The 22317-nt window shown below is 39.0% G+C and overlaps 1 protein-coding gene across 5 annotated transcripts in view; it reads left to right on the top strand.

Annotated features, from left to right (window-relative positions):
- The window catches only part of COL6A6 (collagen type VI alpha 6 chain), a 130064-nt gene that overhangs the window by 57471 nt on the left and 50276 nt on the right, over positions 1-22317 (top strand). For 4 of the 5 annotated variants that reach the window (XR_014077720.1, XR_014077723.1, XR_014077721.1 and 1 more), the window contains 5 exons: positions 3596-3661; positions 4904-4957; positions 11561-11596; positions 13284-13346; positions 14977-15039. Coding sequence is in view for 1 of the 5 variants with exons in the window: in XM_081573202.1 (XP_081429328.1) it covers positions 3596-3661; positions 4904-4957; positions 11561-11596; positions 13284-13346; positions 14977-15039 (282 nt within the window). In the remaining 4 variants the exon portion in view is untranslated. Of the gene's footprint in view, positions 1-3595; positions 3662-4903; positions 4979-11560; positions 11597-13283; positions 13347-14976; positions 15040-22317 lie in introns of all 5 variants that reach the window. The other variant, XR_014077722.1, reaches the window with a different exon arrangement.

Below are 22317 nucleotides of genomic sequence, written 5' to 3'. Positions count from 1 at the left end.
GGATTACCACCATAGTGTTAGCTAAGTCCTTTAACAGGTACATAATTATCACATTTTTTGTGTGGTAAGAACATTTAAAATCTAGTCTTTTAGCAACTGTGGAGTGTATAATACAGTATCACAGTCTATAATCACCATGCTATTCATTAGATCTCTTGAATTTACTATTAATCTGTAACATGCATCAAAAAAGCACACACATTATAAATGCACAGCTTGATGACTATAAATACCCTCTGTACTCACCATTCAGGTAAAGAAACAGAACATCAGGCAAGAGTAGAACAGCCCCCAAACCCCCTCACGTGCACTCCAGGCACCACCAGCCCTCCCTAAGGTAATCACTGTCTCAGGACCATCAATTAGTTTTACCCATTATTGAACCTTTCAGTGAAGTTATACAGAATACACTCTTCATTCCCAGCTTCTTTTGCTCAAGTATATACTTGTGAGATGAATCAGTGTGGTGAATATCAGTAGTTCATTCAATCTCACTCAGCTGAGTTAGGTTCAGTTCAGTCACTCAGTCGTGTCCGACTCTTTGCCCCAGGGACCGCAGTACACCATGCTTCCCCGTCCATCACCAACTCCCGGAGCTTGCTCAAACACATGTCCATCGAATTGGTGATGCCATCCAACCATCTCATCATCTGTTGTCCCCTTCTCCTTCTGCCTTCAGTCTTTCCCAACATCAAGGTCTTTTCTAATGAGTCAGTTCTTTGCATCAGGTGACCAAAGTATTGGAGCTTCAGCTTCAGCATCAGTCCTTCCAATGAATATTCAGGACTGATCTCCTTTAGGATGGACTGGTTGGATCTCCTTACAGTCCAAGTGACTCTCAAGAGTCTTCTCCAACACCACAGTTCAAAGGCATCAATTCTTTGGCTCTCAGCTTTCTTTATGGTCCAACTCTCACATCCATACAAGACTACTGGAAAAACCATGGCTTTGACTAGATGGACCTTTGTCAGCAAAGTAATGTCTCTGCTTTTCAATATGCTGTCTAGGGTGGTCATAACTTTTCTTCCAAGGAGCAATCGTCTTTTAATTTCATGGCTGCAGTTACCATCTGCAGTGACTTTGGAGCCCAAGAAAATAAAGTCTCACTGTTTCCATCATTTCCCCATCTATTTGCCATGAAGTGATGGGACTGAATGCCACGATCTTAGTCTTTTGAATGAATGAATATTTCATTGTGTGAATATTCCTTGATCTATTTCTCCATTCTGCTATTGATAGATATTTCAGTTGTTCCAGATTTTGCTTTTATAAATATTACTGATATATACATTCTTGTATGTGTCTTTTGTATACATATCTACTGGGTCTATACTTTGGGAGTAGACTGTCTGGATGCTGCTGCTGCTAAGTCACTTCAGTCGTGTCCCACTCTGTGTGACCCCATAGACGGCAGCCCACCAGGCTCCCTCGTCCCTGGGATTCTCCAGGCAAGAACACTGGAGTGGGTTGCCATTTCCTGTCTGGATGATATTTGCTTAAATCTTTACAGCCAAACAGTTTTCCAAAAAGTTTGAACTGATTTATACACCCACTATCAATGCACCAGAGCAGTGTACCACAACCATCAGAAACCCTAAAATATATAAAACTAACAATACTAAGTGCTGATAAGGATGTGGGGCAACTGGGAATATCACAGGACTTTGTCTTTAATAACTCCTCCTGCAGTACACGGTGGTTGTTCAGAGAAAGAATTTGGTACAATACATACTGACAAATATCAATGTTATGTATGCATTGGAGATAACTATTTAAAAAGCAGAGGATTTGCACTTGAAGATAACATTGACATCTGATAATGCTCTGATAACTCAAGAGTTTCAAACAACTTCAAAGTGTCTAATCAGAAATAAAAATCTATCCACAAATAAGAGTAATGAAGAAATAGTAGTTCAAATGCAAAGACATTTCAGTCATTGGTATACGATGGCCAAAAATTCACTTGGGGTATTGTTATAAAATTGTGATTCACTTTAATCAGAATCCCCCCCCACCCAGTTGTCTGCTAAATTGTCTGTATGATTGTGTAACAGGGTGCTCAGGGCTGGTGCACTGGGATGATCCAGAGGGATGGGATGGGGACGGAGGTGGGAGGGGGGTTCAGGATGGGGAACACATGTACACCCGTGGTGGATTCATGTCAATGTATGGCAAAAGCACCACAATATTGTAAAGTAATTAGCCTCCAATTAAAATTAATTAATTAATTTAAAAAAGAATCTGAATAATGTAAAAGTACTTTTATTTAAAGAGAAATGTTCTATGACTTCAAGATGGCTGAAAATTCAACCCCTGGGAGCTTCGCTGTGATGTGTTGCCACTATACTGACATCCAATAGTTTTTCAATAAATAACTCTTCCCAGCCACTTGGGAACGTACATCTCAAATCAATGAAAGCTCTCTGTACTTTTTCCATGTATTTTTTGGTGGGTTACTATATGGGGAAAAATGAGGAGAGCAAGACTGATAGAATAAATAGGACACAAGCATAATCTACATGCAAATGGCACAAATTCCTGAAAATATATGCTTTATTCAGAATTTTTGATCTCATAAAAGCTACTTTGTTTGAAATTTACCATTTTGACATAATTTTTTAATTTATTTTATTGAAATATAATTGATTTACAATGTTATGCTAATTTCTGCTATATAGAAAAATTATTATATATATATATATATATACACATATGAAAAGAATATATATTCTTTTCCATTATGGTTTACCGCAGGACATTGAATATAGTCTTGTGATAAACCACTGAATATAGTCCAGGACTTCCCTGGTAGCTCAGACGGTAAAGCGCCTGCCTACAATGCGGGAGACTTGGGTTCGATCTCTGGGTCGGGAAGATCCTCTGGAAAAGGAAAGGGCAACCCACTCCAGTACTCTTGCCTGGAAAATCCCATGGACGGAGGAGCCTGGTAGGCTACAGTCTATGGGGTCACAAAGAGTCAGACACCACTGAGCGACTTCACTTTGCTTATTGAATATAGTTCCCTGTACTTGTTGCATACACATTCTGTACATAATCATTTGCATTTGGTCATCTCAAACTTCTAATCCTTCCCTCCCCTACTCCTACCCTGGGTAACCACAAGTTTTTTGTCTATGTCTGTGAGTCAGTTTTTGTTTCAAGATAAGTTCATTTGTTTCATATTTTAGATTACACATAAAAGTGATATCATATGATATTTATCTTTCTCTGTCTATTTCACTTAGTATGATAATCACTAGGTCCATCCATGTTGCTGAAAATGGCGTTTATTTCATTCTTTATATGGCTGAGTAGTATTCCATTGTGTGTATACAATATATCTTCTCTATCCATTCATCTGTCGATAGGCATTTAGGTTGCTTCTATGTCTTGGCTATTATAAATACTGCTACAGTGAACAATGGGGGCTTAGGAGGAAAAGAAAACATTTATAAGCCATTTATAATTTAGCCTACTTCTGCTTTCAAATGGGTTAACCTTCTCTTGTCACTTTTTTGGGGGGTGACCAGGTATGTTACAACCATATTACATTTTTAAGGAGAATTGTTCAAAGCCTATTATTTTCTATTTTTAGGGAGTTCCTGGATTTGACAATAGCATAGAGGGACCCAGGGGCTTGAAAGGAGAACTTGGAAGACAGGTAACTGTGGGTTTTTGGAAGTAACTTTGTAAATACGCGACAATGGTGGGCTCGGGGTGGTAGTGATAGAATGTGAAATGCGTATGAAGAGTTTGGAATCAGAGTGAATATACGTGATACAGAAAATCTACTTTTAGAAGCAGAAAGATTTTTTAATTCCTTCTTACTTGCTACACTGGAACTTAAGACACATTCTCTCTTCTGAATCTGATGCAAAGATCTAACCTCTGATTTAAAATGTAGGGCTAGCTGATAGAAAGCACTAGCAAAGGAACTCCTGCCCTTCCCAGGATCCAGAGGACACATATCCTAAAAAGACATCATATTATACATGGTACCTGATTTAAAAAAAAAAAAAAGAAACAGAGAATAAGATCTGGTAGATATCTACAGGCCACATTCTCAAGGCAAGTCTCTTGAGATTAGTCTTATGGGATCGCATACATCTTAATCTGATCATCTAAGCTTGTTTTTCAGAATTTTAGGAAAACATTTGTCTGGAAAATGTGTGTCACTGGATTCATGGTGAGGAAGTTCTTTGGTGACTCCACCTGTGAGAAAGCCCTTTGGGAAAAGGCCTAGGCTCCCTTGCAGGCTCTGTTCCTTACCCGCTCTGTGGCCTCAGCTACGTTCTACAAGCCTCCGCTTTCTCATCTTCAAAACTGGACAAGTAGCCTACTTCGGAGGGCTTTCCTGGTGGCTCAGATGGTACTTTGGAAGGGGATGTGAGAATCAGTGGCAGACTCTGCCACATCATTAACCTCCAGAGAATGTTACCTGTCATTTTTTATTAAGTGGACAGTGTACGTCTTGTTATAGACTCTCTTCCCCCTTTTCCTACCTTGGGAGGACTTGTGTATTGGCAGATTTTATTGAGATTAGGGTGCTAATTAGGGTGTTACACAGGCTAGCCAGGCAGAACAGGAAGTCCCAAGGGAGAAATCCACACAAGTTGTAGCCATCCCATCACACGGATGATTCTGCGGCAAAACAATGGGGACAGTTGGGTTGAAATACTCTAACTAACACCCCAAACACAAGTTAGATGGTGATAAGCAGATGCAGCCACATCACAGTCGCTGAGAGGTGTGGCTTGTGACTGGAGGGTTAAGGCCTCATCCCACAGGGGGGATAAGTCCAATCTCTGTGTCCCCATCCACCCTCCTGGGAACACAAGCCAACGGTGAGGAGCGTGTCAGTGTCGTGTCGTTATTCTCACACCTCTGTCTGTTCCTTTGACAGGGAAGAAGAGGCTGGCCAGGGCCCCCTGGAACACCCGGCTCCAGAAGGAAGACAGTAAGGACCCACATAGACAAAGTGGCCCGCTCTGGAGGAGCCTGAACTGGGATGATGCAATGGCAGATGGCGGGGCGGTTCCCTGGGACTTACTACCCTGGGGAGACTGACTCAGGGCGGAGCTGGCAAAGGACGCAGGAAGGGCCCTGAAGCTGAGGCCAGACGGTGCTGGCTGCAGGGGAAATTACCGAATCGGAGGAAAGCTCTGGGCAAGGAGAGCACAAGAGTAGCCAACTAGGGGAAGAGTAGTCCAAGTCTGGCCTGCTCACTAGGCCAACTGAGGTTTTAAGTCCAAGACTCCATTCCTCTGCCAAATTGTATGACTGCCTTGAAAAGTCAGTCCTGATGCGAGTCCTCTGTTCTTCTTTCCATTGTCTCTGACTCGCAGAGAAGAGGAATGTGTTCCAAGATATAAAAATATTTTCTTGGATGAACTACAATGTATGGTTCTGTGAACTTCTCAGAAAACAGAATGCATGATAAATGCAATATATTAAACTAGTTTTTATTTGTGCTAAATTTTTAAATGTTATAAATATATATTTTATTGAGATATAATTGATAGATAATATTATATTAGTTTCAGATGCACAACATAATGATTCCATGTATGTATGTATTACAAGATGATCACCCTTCAGCTAGTAAGTCTAGTTGACATCCATCACCACACATAGTTACGATTTTTTTTTTCTTGTGATGAAAACTTTTTAAGATCTACTTTGTTGTTGTGTAGTTGCTGTGTTGTGTCCAATTCTTTTATGACCCCATGGCCTGTAGCCCACAAGACTCCTCTGTCCATGGGATTTCCCAGGCAAGAATACTGAAGGAAAAAAAAAAATACTGAAGAGGGTTACCATTTCCCTCTCCAGGGGGTCTTCCTAACCCAGGGATTAAACCCATGTCTCCTGCACTGACAGGCGGATTCTTTACCACTGAGCCACCAGGGAAGCCCTTCTACTCTCTTAGCAACTTTTAAATATACAATATAGTATACTATTGGGCTTTCCTAGTGGCTCAGCAATGAAGAATCTGCCTGCCAATGCAGTAGACGCAGGTTCAATTCCTGGGTCATGAAGATCCCCTGGAGAAGGAAATGGTAACCCACTCCAGTATTCTTGCCTGGGAAATCCCATAGAGAGAGGAGCCTGGTGGGCTACAGTCCTTGGGGTCTCAAAAGAGTCAGACACAATGCAGCAACTACACAACAACATACTATTATTGACTATAGTTACCATGTGAAGTGAAGTGAAAGTCACTCAGTCATGTCCAACTCTTTGCGACCCCATGGAGACTAGCCCATGGAATTCTCCAGGCCAGAATCCTGGAGTGGGTAGCCTTTCCCTTCTCCAGGGGATCTTCCCAACCCAGGGATGGAACCCAGGTCTCCCACATTGCAGGCAGATTCTTTACCAGCTGAACCACTAGGGAAGCCCAAGAATACTGGAGTGCATAGCCTGTCCCTTCTCCAGGGGATCGTCCGGACCCAGGAATCGAACTAGGGTCTCCTGCATTGCAGACAGATTCTTTACCAACTGAGCTACCATGCTATACATTAAATCCCATGACTTATTTATTTTCTAACTGGAGATTTATGCCTTTTGATTCCCTCCACTCATTTCACACCACCCCCTACTCCTCATCTCTTGTTCTCTGTATCTATGAGCTTAGTTGGTTGGCTTATTTGTTTTGTTAAGATTCCACATGTAAGTGAGATCATAGGATATTTGTCTTTTTCTGATTTATTTCACTTAGCATGATGCCTTCAGGACTTCCCTGTAGCTCAGACAGTAAAGAATCCTCCTGCAATGTGGGAGACCTGGGTTTGATCCCTGGGTCGGGAAGATCCCCTGAAGAAGGGAACGGCTACCCACTCCAGGATTCTTGCCTGGAGAATCCCGTGGAGAGAGGAGCTTGGTGGGCTACAGTACGTGGGGTTGCAAAGAGTCGGACACGACTGAGCAACTAACACTAGTGCCTTCAAGGTCCATCCATGTTGTCACAGGTGACAAGATTTCCTTCTTTTTAATGACTGCATAATATTCCACTGTGTGTATATGTGTACACACACACACGGTGGGTGTATCTTTTTGAGTTCCTGTTTTTGTTTCCTTTGGATAAATACCCAGAAGTGGAATTTCTGGATGATATGGTATTTCTATATTTAAGTTTTTTGAGGATGCTCCATATACTGCTAAAGAGATTATATATAATATATGTCTCTAAAACACATCTGAGAGCACAATTAGGTCACTTGCTTATGAAACCTTTGGGGGGGGTCTTTATCGTTATTTTTTTTCAATAAGTACTTTTTAAAAGAGTTTCTGTGCTTGTCTTCTTGGAAAAGCATTGACATTATAAAATAAAATCTTTATCCATTAAGAAAATATAACTTTAATAAAATATACTTAAATGCCTGCATTGGGTTCTAAACTAGAACCCACCGTCTCTTATTGTGCAACATTTTCTTTCCATTCTTTATTTAGTTATCCAGCCTTTTCCAACTTCCTTCATCCCTTCCCACCCACTACATGTACTGATAGATGTTAACCAGATTTATTAGCTGAATGATGGTCTTCTTGCAATATATACATATATGGAATCATTGTGTTGTACATCTGAAAACTAATACAATTTTAACGTTTTAAATTTGAGGACAAATAAAAACTAGTTTAACATATTGCATTATTATGCATTGTATTTTCTGAGCAGAAGTTCATAAAACCAGCTATTACACTCCATCAGGAAAATATTTTTATAAGTTGGAACATACTTTTATTCTTTGTAAGACAGAGAAAAATAAGAACAGGGATTATGTTTAAAACCTGCAGAATTTAATTGTTGGGAAAGCATCTAAAGATATTTTAAAGTGCATTTGCTATTTATTTGACTTTCTAAAAGGGTGTAGCCAGTTTACATACCCCAGGAAAGTATTTTGAACTTAAAGAATATCATCCAAAAAATCCTGGCATGGAGATGTACTTTTCTTACTTTATAGAGGCTATAATCTCTCTGGAGGATAAGCAATATCACCATGTATTAGCTAAACCACACAACCCCTGAGAAATATGGCCCCTTCTTGAGTTATATAGATTCAGCAGTGTCATTCAGGAGTAAAAGTAGAATTCCACCTAAAGATGGTAAAGTCAAGGGATTTTTTATACTACTCCACTTCTATGCAACTCACCAAAAACAATAAAAGAAATTTAAAATGAATTAACAAAAAATGACCACAACTTCAAGCCACACATGATGACAGATATTGGCCAACTATTTTATTTTTCAGAGTTTTTACTTTATTTTGTTGAAATACAGTTGATTGTTGTATTAATTTCTGCTGTACAGCAAAGTGATTCAGTTATATGTATATGTGTGTATATATATATATATATATATATATATATATACATGTATATTCCTTTTCACAATGTTTTATTACAGGATATTGAATATAGTTCCCTGTTCTATAAAATAGGATCTTATTTTCTACCCATTCTATATACAATAGTTTGCATCTGTTAATCCCAAACTCCCAATCCATCACTCCCCCATATGCCTTCCCCCTTGGCAATCACGAGTCTGTTCTCTATGTCTATGAGTCTGTTTCTGTTTCATAGATATATTCATTTGCCTCCAATTTTAGATTCTACCCATAAATGATATCATATGGCATTTGTCTTTCTTTTTGTGACTTAACCTCACTTAGTATGATAATCTCTAGTCCATCCATGTTGCTGCAAATAGCATTATTTCATTCTTTTATGGCTAATATTCCATTGTATATATGTACCACATCTTCTTCTGTTCATCTGTCAATAGACATTCAGGTCACTTCCATGTCTTGGCTATTATCAATAGCGCTACAATGAACACTGGGGTACATATGCTTTTGAATTTATAGTTTTGTCTAAATATATGCCCAGGAATGGGATTGCTGGATCATCTGGCAACTTGGTTTTTAGTTTTTTGAGGAGCCTCTGCATTGTTCCCCATAGTAGCTGCATCAATTTATATTCCCACTAACAGTGTCGGAGGGGTTCCTATTCCCCACAGCCTTTCTCCACAGTCTCCCTCCACAGCATTTGTTATTTGTAGATTTTTTGATGATGGCCATTCTGACTGGTGTGAAGTGGTGGTTGTTCAGTTGCTCAGTCGTGTCTGACTCTGCAGCCCCACGGACTGCAGCACACCAGACCTCCCTGTCCTTCACCATCTCCCAGAGCTTACTCAAACCCATGTCCATTGAGTCAGTGATGCCATCCAACCATCTCATCCTCTGTCCACCCCTTCTCCTCTTGCCTTCAGTCTTCCCAGCAGCAGGGTCTTTTCCAGTGAGTCGGCACTTCCCATCAGGTGGCCAAAGCTTCAGCATCAGTCCTTCTAATGAATATTCAGGATTATTTCCTTCAGGGTTGACTGGTTTGATCTCCTTACAGTCCAAGGGACTCTGAAGAGTCTTCTCCAACACCATAGTTCAGAAGCATCAGTTCTTTGGCACTCAGCCTTCTTTATGGTCTAATTCTCACATCCATACATGACTACTGGAAAAACCATAGCTTTGACTATATGGACCTTTGTCAACAAAGTAATGTCTCTGCTTTTTAATACACTGTCTAAGGTGGTCATAACTTTTCTTCCAAGGAGCAATCATCTTTTAATTTCATGGCTGCAGTCACCGTCTGCAGTGATTTTGGAGCCCCCAAAATAAAGTCTGTCATTGTTTCCATTGTTTGCTCATCTATTTGCCATGAAGTGATGTGACTGGATGCCATGATCTTAGCTTTTTGAATGTTGAGTTGTAAACCAGCTTTTTCACTCTCCTCTTTCACCTTCATCAAGACACTCTTTAGTTCCTCTTCACTTTCTGCCATAAGGGTGGTGTAATCTGTGTATCTCAGGTTATTGATATTTCTCCCAGCATTCTTGATTCCAGCTTGTGCTTCATCCAGCCCAGCATTTCCCATGATGTACTCTGCATGTAAGTTAAATAAGCAGGGTGACAATATACAGCCTTGACATACTCCTTCCCCGATTTGGAACCAGTCCATTGTTCCATGTCCAGTTCTAAGTGTTGCTTCTTGACTTGCATACAGATTTCTCAGGAGGCAGGTAAGATGCTCAGGTATTTCCATCTCTTTAAGAATTTTCTACTGTTTGTTGCGATCCACACAGTCAAAAGCTTTAGCGTAGTCAGTGAAGCAAAAGTAGATGTTTTTCTGGAATTCCCTTGCTTTTTCTATGATCTGACAGTGTGAAGTGTACCTCATTGTAATTTTGATTTGCATTTCTCTAGTAATCAGTGATGTTGAGCATCTTTTCACGTGCCTGTTGGCCATCTGTTTTTCTCCTTTGGAGAAATGTCTATTAAGCCATTTTTCAATTGGAAGAAACCCATATTTCTGTCTTCCCCTTTCTTATGGCATCTGATATATTCTGCCTTGTAAATACTTGTAGTATTTATCTCCTCCCCACTAACCCAAGTGGTGAGGATCTTCTGAGATCAAGGACTATATGTCACCTGTATGATCCTATGGTTCCCATCCTATATACTTTGTGGATAGTAGATGTTGGATAGATATTTTTCTGAATGAAACTGATGTGAATTGAATCAGAAAAGATAAACCCTTGTGTGAAAGGAGTAGAGAAAACTGCTCTTCATCCCTCTGATACGGACGTTTTGACATTCATTATTCTGTTAAAGAAACAGGCCTCTAATCATATCACCAGACACATAGGCTATTTCCTAAATAACAAGAGATTTTGACTGAAATATAATTAGAAGAATTTGAAATTTTCAAGACCAGCCTCACATAAAAATTTGATTTGACTATCTCAAATAAATTTCCATCACAAAAATGTCTGATATGTATTGAATTTTACAAATCCTGGATATCAGGCATGCTATAATCTGAGTTAGACAATAAAATCTCTTTGTCAATATTTATGAAATATTGATCTAGAAATACTCAGATTTTCACTTTATATATGAGAGTAGTAGGAAAAATCCATTTAGTCTAGCCATTTTTTTTGATCAAGTATTTTGTTAACATACTGAATTGAGTAATCTTGAATGCTTAAGTTGATTTTTCATTTTTTACAGGTAAGCATATCTGACTTCTTGAAGGGGAAGAGGGATAAAATTAGTTTTGCTATCATTAGCTTCTGAAATCAATCTATAATAATGTTCATGAATTCTCCTAGTGTTTCCTCTGGCTTCCGGCCTTTTGGCCATTTCTACACTTAATTTCTGGCTTACTTGATAGCACTTTGGAAAAATGAAAAGAAATACAATTTGAGTCATACAATTTTGGTGCTTATGATAAGTTCTAGTAGTAATTTAGTATAGGATGAATTACTGACCACAATCTGTTCCAACAAGTATTTATAGATTTACATTGTCTATGGTTTTATTTATCTATTGCCCTAGGATAGAAATTCAGAATTGGCAATATTTTGCTTTCATGGTGCAGTCGGTAATTTAAAGCAAAATGTGGTAACTTTTTGTTTTAATTTCAATGCCCTAAGGGGTCTGTTATTAATTTCAATTAAACTTTAAAAAGAATTTTTCAGGATTAATGATATCTACTTTTTTCCCTATTGTAGGCAGCTCATGGCCAGAGGGGACATACAGGCCCACAGGTACAGTGATCATTTTTTATTTTCTAAACTGCAAATGATAAGCATTGTGTGTCCAGTCAAGGAGCCTGAATAAAGCCTTTGGAAAGTCTAAATTTGTTTTGCTTTTGGATAATATTGGTTGTGGAATCAAATTTGGGAAAACTTTTAGGCTATAACTTAAAAAACTCAAATCTTTGAAGAAAATTAAATATGAGTACTTTAATCAAAAACTCTAAATATTAAAGATAAGAAACAATACTTGGCCCAATTATTATTAAATTTAACTTTGTTTGGGTTTCAAATACAAACTCTAGTAATTCAGGTTTTCAGAAAAATAACCTACAATTTTATACCTAGCTGTACTATGAGTGATTATAAGACATTTCCAGATAGACAAAGACCAAGAATTTACTATCCACAGATGCTACACACACACATATACACACACCTTTCTTTCAAATTTTTGTTCAGTGAACTCTGAAACCTTATTCATAATTTGCATAAACCCTTTTTTAACCAAGAGAGTACAATAAAACCTTAATACAAATTGGATAATCTGAATGTTTTGTTCAAAAGTTGACCATGCCAGCTGTCATATCATGTCCCCTTTGTACACGTTGGTGATATATTATACATGAACTTACAATATTTATAAAAGAGCAGTGATTTAGAATTTTACAAAATTGAGGAAGCACACATCCTCAGATTGAAAATGCAATAAGGATAAATAATAAATCCATTCACAATCACATCATGGTAAAACTCCAGCATGTTAAGGAAACATCTTAAACACTACCAGAGAGAAAAAACATTTTTACCCATGAAAGGAATAACCAATTAGAATTGCAATAGGCTTCTGCTCAACAATAATACTTGCCAAAAGCAACAAAGTAATGTTTTGCAAGTGCAGAAGAAAAATAACATATAATTTTATACCTAACTATACTATGAGTGATTATACGACATTTCCAGATAGACAAAGACTAAGAATTTGCTATCCTCAGATGCTACACACACACACACACACTTTTCAAGGTTAGATTGCAACAAAATGGATAGCAAATCCAAAAAAAAAAAAAAATAGCATGAAGTGAATGAGATGAGATTGGGGAGAGAAAGTGTTGAGAAATTTCCTCTTTATTATTTCTAGGAAAAAGCATCAGTGAGGGACAGTTAATCTCATCTAACTGAGACATAAATGTAGGCTATCCAATTGTCTAAATTAAACTTTTTAATCTTATTTGGAATTCTTAATCTGTGGCAGAGTTCAAAGGCAATGTGAAGGGAACGCTCAACTTTTGATCCCTATTTAAATATTTGAATATAAATAGATAAGATAAGATGCATGGAGATCTTTTAAGAAAATGTGAAGTAAATTGTGAGTCTTTTTAGTTCAACACCCAAGTTTGGTACAGTATATAACCAGTGTTGCAGGCAAAGAAGAGAGTGTGTGTATGTTTGTGTGTGCATGTATGCACACATGCATGTGGTGTATGAAGAATGAAAGTAAATATACCAACATATTAAGCTGTGGTTATCTCCCCTTGATGAGATTATAGAAGGTTTTTGTTTCCCTTCTTGTATTATGTTTATTTTTCAAAGATCCTGCATTGCCATTATGATTGAAAAAATACTCAGAAACTTGCATGTAAAGAAGACAAAGTTTCTCAGAAAATAATGTTAACAGTTTGATTTTCCCTCTGCTCAGGGGAAACCAGGCATCCCAGGTCCAGATGGACTCGCAGGGTCACTGGGACTTAAGGGCCCTCAGGTACGTAACAAGACTGATCAGGCTATGAGAACAGAAAGAAGAATCTGAACCCTTAATAGAACACAACCTCCTTGCAAAAGTACAGATGTTTCAAGTGTTTTCAGAGTAATGAAGTAAGGAAGCAACACAGCCTTGACTTGTACAGCATTTGTACATGTTGGTGATGTATATGAACTTACGATATTTATAAAGAGTTTTGTCCCAGTCAGGAGGTGAAAAGGAAATGAACGATGGGCAGCAGTCCCTGTACCATGGTCCAGGCTGACTAGTGTATCCTAGGGAGACCTTGAGCCAAATAAAATGCTGAGCTCAAAACTGGGAATTTTGGTCAATTTAGCTATGTATCTGGATGCCTGTAATGTAGAAAAATTGGCTCTACCCTAGCAAAGAATAGAGCTGAGGTCTTCAGTGGGGGTGATGTATAGTAATCTTTCCAGCTCACTTCTCTAAGGAGCTGCCTCAAGCACTTTTTCCTTTGCAAAGAACAAGCCATGGTTGGCTCTTAACACTGCTTACAGGAGGTGTAAGGAAACATGTGCCAGAAAGAGCAAAATGTAGGCTAAAACAATCATGAGAAGGGAAGGGAAGTCCTCAGAAATGCTGAAGAAAGGTCAGGAATAAGAAAGTTAGAATATTTTTTTCTCTCTAAACTTTTACTTTTGAAATCTTGAGAAATAAATGTGGTCTTTGGCAAATGCAGGACAGCAATGATCCTGCAGTTTTTCAAGGTTGTAATCTATGTAGCTAAAAAAAAAAAAAAAGGAAGTAACTCTTATATGTTGGCAGCTTGCTGCATGGAAGTTGGGCAAAATATCCTTAAACATCAGAGGAGAAAGTTAATCCACATTTTACTAAGATTTCAGAGCAGTGAACAGTCTGCCCTTTGGGCCTCTTATTGCTTTCTAGCTTGATTGCTTTTGTTTGTCTTACTTGGCAACTGATGAATGTTCACTTTTCTTACCTTCAAGTGAGAAATATTTGCCACTGGCATTGTAGGGAAGCATTTCAATAGATTTGCTGGCTTTATTTCATGCTAAACAAGTAATACTACATCTCCTCATCCATTTTATAGGCTCTTACTTTTTTATAACATAATTTAAAATGAGATGCAAAAGCCAAACACAGTATGAAGCTTTCTCTGCATAACATATGGAATCCAAAATTAATAGAAAACATAATACTCCAGATGTACAGTTATCTAAATTTTGTCTTACAATGTGCTGTGTCTTATTTACGACCAATCTGTAGTGTGGTTGTTAAATAGAAAATCCACTGAATTATTCCAGTTTCAGATTTGCATAAGTAAAAATTACTTTTAAAGTAACCGATGAATTTTAGTACAAAGACCCTTTAGAATAATTAGAAAGCAATACTGAAAAATTCAGTGTTGCTGTTCAGTGTTTCTTCACTTTGACTGCACGTGTTAAGCTATTTAAGCACTAGATTGGACCCTTATGCCTTGGAGAGAAGGAGAACTCGACCGATCAAGACAGAACCAAAGGCGTGAATGGAGTTCTCTTTTCAATTTCTGTGCGTGTTACCGACTTAGCATTTCCATTTTTAATATTCAAGTTAATATTCTAATGTTCTCCTTTGGGGAGAAAATAACGCTTTAATTCTCTATATGTAGGGTCCAAGAGGAGAAGCTGGTATGAAAGGAGAAAAAGGAAATCTGGGAAGTAAAGGTCCCCAGGTATGTAATGAGAGACAGTGACTGCATCTGGCTCTGATCTTGGCTTGAGTGTGGATGTCCTTGTGGCTGCCTTCCTCAGATGGAGTTATCTACTGCCTGTGAACCAGCAACGTGTATGAGGTTTGACCTTGGAGCTCAATATGGTGGCCACATCATGTTGTGGTCATTAGCTTGCAGAGTGGGTGTCATTATGTCAGACACAGAGGCGAAAGATAACAGCTCAGCCATTATTGTGACGTCAAGAATTCCTTCTTTATGTAGGAATGGTCACGTGACTCACATGACTCACTGATCCCAGTCAATGGGATCAGGTCACATGACTCACTAAGTCCTCAGGGGCTTACCCTTGCACCCAGAATACAAACTGCATCAGTGGTCCTCAACTAACCACACGTAAGAATCTCCTGGGAGGACTGTGAAACACCCTACCACCTGGAACCCTCTCCAGACCACTTAAATCCAAATTCTCCTCAGGTGGTTCTAACATACACACCCAGTATTGAAATGACTGTCCAACATCAGCACTTCTTCACCTTCAAGATACTGAACAAACATGAAGAACTTAAATCGCAGATTCTGGTTGAGCAGGTGTGAGATGGGGCTTGAGATGTTACCCTTCCAACAAGCTCCTAGGTGATGCTGATTCTGCTGGTCCCTAGACCACACTTTGAGTAGTAAGTCTCCTACCTGCTATCATAGAATGTATTTATTTTCTTAGTTTAATTATTTCTGAAATGGGCAAATTTAATTCATATGACCATTATATCTACTATTGTGGGCAAGAATCCCTTAGAAGAAATGGAGTAGCCATCATAGTCAACAAGAGAGTCCAAAATGCAGTACTTGAGTGCATTCTCAAAAATGACAGAATGATCTCTGTTCCTTTCCAAAGCAAACCATTCAATATCACAGTAATCCAAGTCTATGTCCCAACCACCAATGCCTAAGAAGCTGAAGCTGAATGGTTCTATGAAGACCTGCAAGACCTTCTAGAACTAACCCCCAGAAAAGATGTTCTTCTCATCATAGGGGACTGAAATGCAAAAGTAGCAAGTCAAGAAATACCTGGAGTAACAGGCAAGCTTGGCCTTGTAGTACAGAATGAAGCAGGGCAAAGGCTAACAGAGTTTTTCCAAGAGAACACACTGGTCATAGCGAATACCCTCTTCCAACAACACAAGAGACAACTGTACACATCAATATCACCAAATGGTAAATACCAAAATCAAACTAATTATATTCTTTCCAGCCAAAGATAGAGAAGCTCTATACAGTCAACAAAAACAAGACCAGGAACTGACTGTGGCTCAGATCATGAACTCCTTATTGCAAATTCAGACTTAAATTGAAGAAAGTAGGGAAAACCACTAGGCCATTCAGTATGACCTAAGTCAAATCCCTTAGGATTATACAGTGGAAGTGAGAAATAGATTTAAGGGACTAGATCTGATAGACAGAGTGCCTGAAGAACTATGGAAGGAAGTTCATAACATTGTTCAGGAGGCAGTGATCAAAACCATCCCCAAGAAGAAGAAATGCAAAAAGGCAAAACGGTTGTCTGAGGAGGCCCTACAAATAGCTGAGAAAAGAAGAGAAGTGAAAGGTACAAGTGAAAAGTAAAGATTACATCTATCTGAATGCAGAGTTCCAAAGAATAGCAAGGAGAGATAAGAAAGCCTTCCTCAGTGATCATTGCGAAGAAATAGAGGAAATAATAGAATGGGAAAGGAATAATAGAGGAATAATAGAATAGGAAACAGAATAATAGAATGGGAAATAATAGAATAGAAAATTAGAGATACCAAGGGAAAATTTCATGCAAAGATGGGCTCAATAAAGGACAAAAACGGAATGGACCTAACAGAAACAGAAGATATTAAGAAGAGGTGGCAATAATACACAGAAGAACTGTACAAAAAAAGATCTTCATACCCAGATAACCATGATGATGTGATGACTCACCTAGAGCCAGACATCCTGGAATGCGAAGTCAAGACGGCCTTAGGAAGCATCACTACAAACAAAGCTAGTGGAGGTGATAGAATTCCAGTTGAGCTATTTCAAATCCTAGAAGATGATGCTATGAAAGTGCTGCACTCAATATGCCAGCAAATTTGGAAAACTCAGCAGTGGCCACAGGACTAGAAAAGGTCAGTTTTCATTCCAATCCCGAAGAAAGACAATGCCAAAGAATGCTCAAACTACCACACAATTGCATTCATCTCACACGCTAGTAAAGTAATGCTCAAAATTCTCCAAGTGAGACTTCAACACTATGTGAACTGAGAGTTTCCAGATGTTCAAGCTGGTTTTAGAAAAGGCAGAGGAACCAGAGATCAAATTCCCAGCATCCATTGGATCATAGATAAAGCAAAAGAATACCAGAAAAACATCTACTTCTGCTTCATTGATTATGCTAATACCTTTGACTGTGTGTATCACAAAAAACTGTGGAAAATTTTTCAAGAGATGGGAATACCAGACCAGCTTACCTGCCTCCTGAGAAATCTGTAAGTCAAGAAGCAACATTAGAACCAGACATGGAACAATGGACTGGTTCCAAATTGGGAAAGGAGTACATCAAGGCTATATATTGTCACCCTGTTTATTTAACTTATATACGGAGTACATCATGTGAAATGCTAGGCTGGATGAAGCACAAGCTGGAATCAAGATTGCCGGGAGAAATATCAATAACCTGAACTATGCAGATGACACCACCCTTATGGCAGAAAGTGAAAAGGAACTAAAGAGTGTCTTGATGAACATGAAAGAGGAGAGTGAAAAAGCTGGCTTAAAATGCAGCATTCAAAAAACTAAGATCATGGCATCCGGTCCCATCACTTCATGGCATATAGATGGGGAAACAATGGAAACAGTGACAGACTTTATTTTCTTGGGCTCCAAAATCACTGCATATGGTGACTGCAGCCATGAAATTAAAAGATGCTTGCTTCTTGGAAGAAAAGCTATGACCACCCTAGACAGCATATTAAAAAGCAGAGACATTACTTTGCTGACAAAGGTCCATATAGTCAAAGCTATGGGTTTTCCAGTAGTCGTGTATGGATGTGAGAGTTGGACTATAAAGAAGGCTGAGCGCCAAAGAATTGATGCTTTTGAGCTGCGGTGTTGGAGAAGACTCTTGAGAGCCCCTTGGACTGCAAGGAGATCCAACCAGTCCACCCTAAAGGAAATCAACCCTCAATATTCATTGGAAGCACTGAAGCTGAAGCTGAAACTCCAATACCTTGGCCAGCTGATGGGAAGAACTGACTCATTGGAAAAGACCCTGATTCTGGGAAAGATTGAAGCCAGGAGGAGAAGGGGATGACAGAGGATGAGATGTTTTGATGGCATCACTGACTTGATTGACATGAATTTGAGCAAGCTTCAGGAGTTGGTGATGGACAGGGAAGCCTGGCGTGCTGCAGTCCGTGGGGTTGCAAAAATTTGGACCTGACTGAGCAACTGAACTGAACTGAACTAGCTCTTTGTCTTCCCTTCTAAACTGTAAGCTCTGTGAGAGCTAGGACTTTGTCCCAGAGCCCAGAATAACAGTGCTGCCACACAACAGAATCAACGCATATATGTATAATGAATCAATTATTAAATGAATGAATGATTCTCAGTTGGGACTTGTGCTCAGGGCTAACATGAGGATAAAGCAAATCCATTACTTTGTGTCCATTAGTTAAACTGGGCAGTGGTCCAACATTTAAGTGGATATGTTCATCTTCAAAATTTTTAAGAAGCTCTTTGCATGTATGTGTATCTAATGACACAATATTTAAAAGCATATTGATTACTGTTCATAATGATATTTTGTTCCTAATTTTGATGAATGTGCCCCTTCAAAGAGCATGAAAACCTTAAAATTTCATGGAGGACTAAACTAATGAAAAGTAACTGTTTTGCATTCACATTCTTGAATCTAAAAAAGTTTGCTGGCACCACAAATTGGGATTTTAAAATAACAGTAAGTGCCAAAGGAAATATATATGTGGCGATTATATCATCTATTTATGTGAAATATTGAGATGTAGATTGGTTGAAATCCAGAGCTTGATAATTCCCTTGCTCTAGAATCCAGAATTTTATCCAAGTGGCTATTACTCAAATAAGGTATTTCATTTGCTGTGTAGCACACTTCTACGGGTGGGTGCCCCTTAACCTCACCTTGGCAGGATTGGTCATATCATAAATCATCCAGCTTCTTGGCATTGCCAGTTAGTCAAAAGGCACCACCTCCCTCTAGCCTAGCTCTTCTGTTTATCTGCCTGGAAAGCATGGTTCCTTTCTTTCTTTGCTTTTCTTAAAACACGCTTGTCAACACAGTGAAAATATCATTTCAAAATGTATAGAATTTTCTATGCTTAGGATGTGATGAACTCGATCTCAAAATTATTGCTTTCAGAGGAAAACCATGGGAGACAAACAATCCGATAACAAGAGAATGTTATTCTTTATTGGCTCTATAAATCCACTGACACAGGCTTCACAATGTTTTACAGCACAAGGACCAGTGTCTCAAATGGAATTACATGAGTGTTTTCTAACTGCAGTCTTTTGAAGTTTTTCTTAGGATGTACAGTTAGAAAAAGGGATGTGAATTTTGTTGATGGTGTCCTGAAGACTTATTAATTTATGCACTGTTGGAGCATTCTGCATAAATCAAACATGCTAATACAGTCAGGTATATACAATAAAAGAAATACAGTCCATAGCATAATGAAAAAGAAGAAAGAACTTTGAAAGGAACGGCATATTCTTTTGTACCTTCCTTGTTCCCTTCTTGTTTGTTTTACTTTTAAGCCCTTTGCTAATGTAACCAATGCCTAGAAAAGAAATGGAAAATAGATGCAAAATACTAATTCCAGTTAGAACTGGCATTATTCCTTGAATAGTTAGACTTATTAGTGAGATAATCACTAGCATCATATGAAATATCAAGGAAGGTTGAGATTATCCAGTGCAAATTTGGAATACAAAATATAATTTCTATTGTAATTTTTACAAAGCCTAGCATAGTAGTCAAGGGCACAGAGTCTGGAGCCAAGCTGCCTGGGTTAGATTGCCAGATTCGTACCTTCTTAGTTGTGTGGCCTTGGGTCATTTATTTAACCTCTCTGTGCCCCAACTTTCCCAGATGCAAAATAAGAATAGTAATAACAGCTATTATAATTATATAATAATAATAATAGTAATAATACCACATTGGATTGTTGTGAAAGTTAAATGGTTTAATATACATAGGACTTTAGAATGATGCTTGCATTACAATAAGCATTATATAAATGTTTATTACTACCATATTGTATCAACATTACCTAACAGGTACATTCTATACCCAAAGCAAGCTAATGCCAAACCAAAGAAGGCCATAATAGTAGTAACACTATGACAATACATAATCTGTATTGCAATTACTGAATTTCATCAATCTGTGTAATCTAGGTTGGGTCATCGACCATTTCTTTCACTCACTTGACAAGTACTGATGCACACTTCCTGTGGGTCAGGCCCTATAGTAAAATAAAGGATGAGATGAACATAGACCCTAGCCTCAGATGCTCCCAATCTCATAAAGGAAACTCGTGCAAACACATCGTTGAGATGTGACATGCTGAATGTTAAAACAGAATTATACCCAGGGGATAGGGCGGTGGGAGAGAGGGTGAAGTTTAAGGAGGACAGTGGCTTAGCTTTTATAGGACAACGAGGTGTTTCCAGGTGACCAAGGGAGAAGCAGGCATGGGAAAGGAACCATGTTGTGTAAAAAGAGACGAAGGTGAATTTGGGAAGCCATAAATGGTTCAGTGTGGATGGAGTGTAGGGTATACGAAGAAAGATCAGAAGCTGAGCTCAGGGGCCATCTCCTAGACTAACACTGTCCAGGTCAGCATCTTCTCAGGTGTCTCGGCGTTTGTTCTTGCATTATCCCTCCCCTTGCTGGTCTCTTGATTTTCATTTTCTCAGACTTAGCTCATATCTGGCTCTTCCAGAAGCTGAGAATTTTATCTCCTTGAGGTATTCCATCCTAGCCTGATATTTGCGGATTGTGAGTGTAGAAACTATTTTACCCCCATAAAGATTGTGAGACAGATTCCTTTTTAAGTGTGGAAAGGACCCACGTCTTCTCCCCTGCCCTGTCATAGTCTATCCAAAGTCAAGGTGTTCTTGGCAGCATCCCAGCCATTTATCCCAAACTCCTAGTGTTATCCTTTCTGATAAGATGCTACCTAAGACATTAAAGATCAAGGGCAGGAGAAAAAGGGGACGACAGAGGATGAGATGGTTGGATGGCATCACCGACTCAATGGACATGGGTTTGGGTGGACTTCGGGAGTTGGTGATGGACAGGGAGGCCTGGCATGCTGCGGTTCATGGGGTCGCAAAGAGTCGGACACGACTGAGTGACTGAATTGAGTTGAACTGAAGACAAAAAAAAAAAAAAAAAAAAAGCTCTAAGCATCTCCTTTCTATTTTCACTTAAGCAGTTGTGATTGCCAAGGACTCTGTGTCAGAGTTGGAGGTTAGATCTCTCTAACCTGTTAGATCACTCATGTTGGAGGTTAGATCTGTCCCAGCCTCCTGCATCAAGTTTGGAGGTTCACATTTTTAAAACTCCAATCTCAGATGGTGCATGTATGGTAAAAGTTTTGAAATCCTATCTGAAACATGGGCCTCAGGACAGAAGACAGAGTGGCTGGGAGTTCAGTCTCTAGAGACAGAATTGGGTTCAGTTCCCATCTCGTCCTCTTATTAACTGAGTGATTTGAGGTTAAATGCTTTGAGAATCTTTTTTTAACTGGCAAAATAATGTTAACAACATGTATCTCATTGTGTTGTTGTAAGGATTAAATAAGTCTATATATAAATATCCTGGAGAAGGGAATGGCTACCCACTCCAGTATTCTTGCCTAGAGAATTCCATGGACAGAAGAACCTGGAGGGCTACAGTCCATGGAGCCACAAAGAATATACACCTCTCAGTGCAATGCCTTGCACAAAATAAATGCTCAATAAAAGTCCACCATTACAGCAAAGCCAATGGAGATTTGACCTCAAACCAATGTCCTTTCCTTTTCAGTTCAGCTCAGTCGTGTCCAACTCTTTGCGACCCCATGGACTGCAGCACGCTAGACTTCCCTGTCCATCACCAACTCTTGGAGCTTGCTCCAACTCATGACCAGTAGGCCTGATGCCCTGAATGCCTCTTTATTCTCCACAGCTGCTGTTCATCTCAGATCAAGTCAGATTTTTGACTCGGTATCT

The sequence above is a fragment of the Giraffa tippelskirchi genome, chromosome 2 (genome assembly GCF_054371585.1).
Source record: "Giraffa tippelskirchi isolate mGirTip1 chromosome 2, T2T-mGirTip1v1.2.pri, whole genome shotgun sequence".
Classification (NCBI taxonomy): domain Eukaryota; kingdom Metazoa; phylum Chordata; class Mammalia; order Artiodactyla; family Giraffidae; genus Giraffa; species Giraffa tippelskirchi.
Note: the sequence above shows the minus strand (reverse complement) of the source record. Positions and strands in the feature narration are given on the sequence as shown.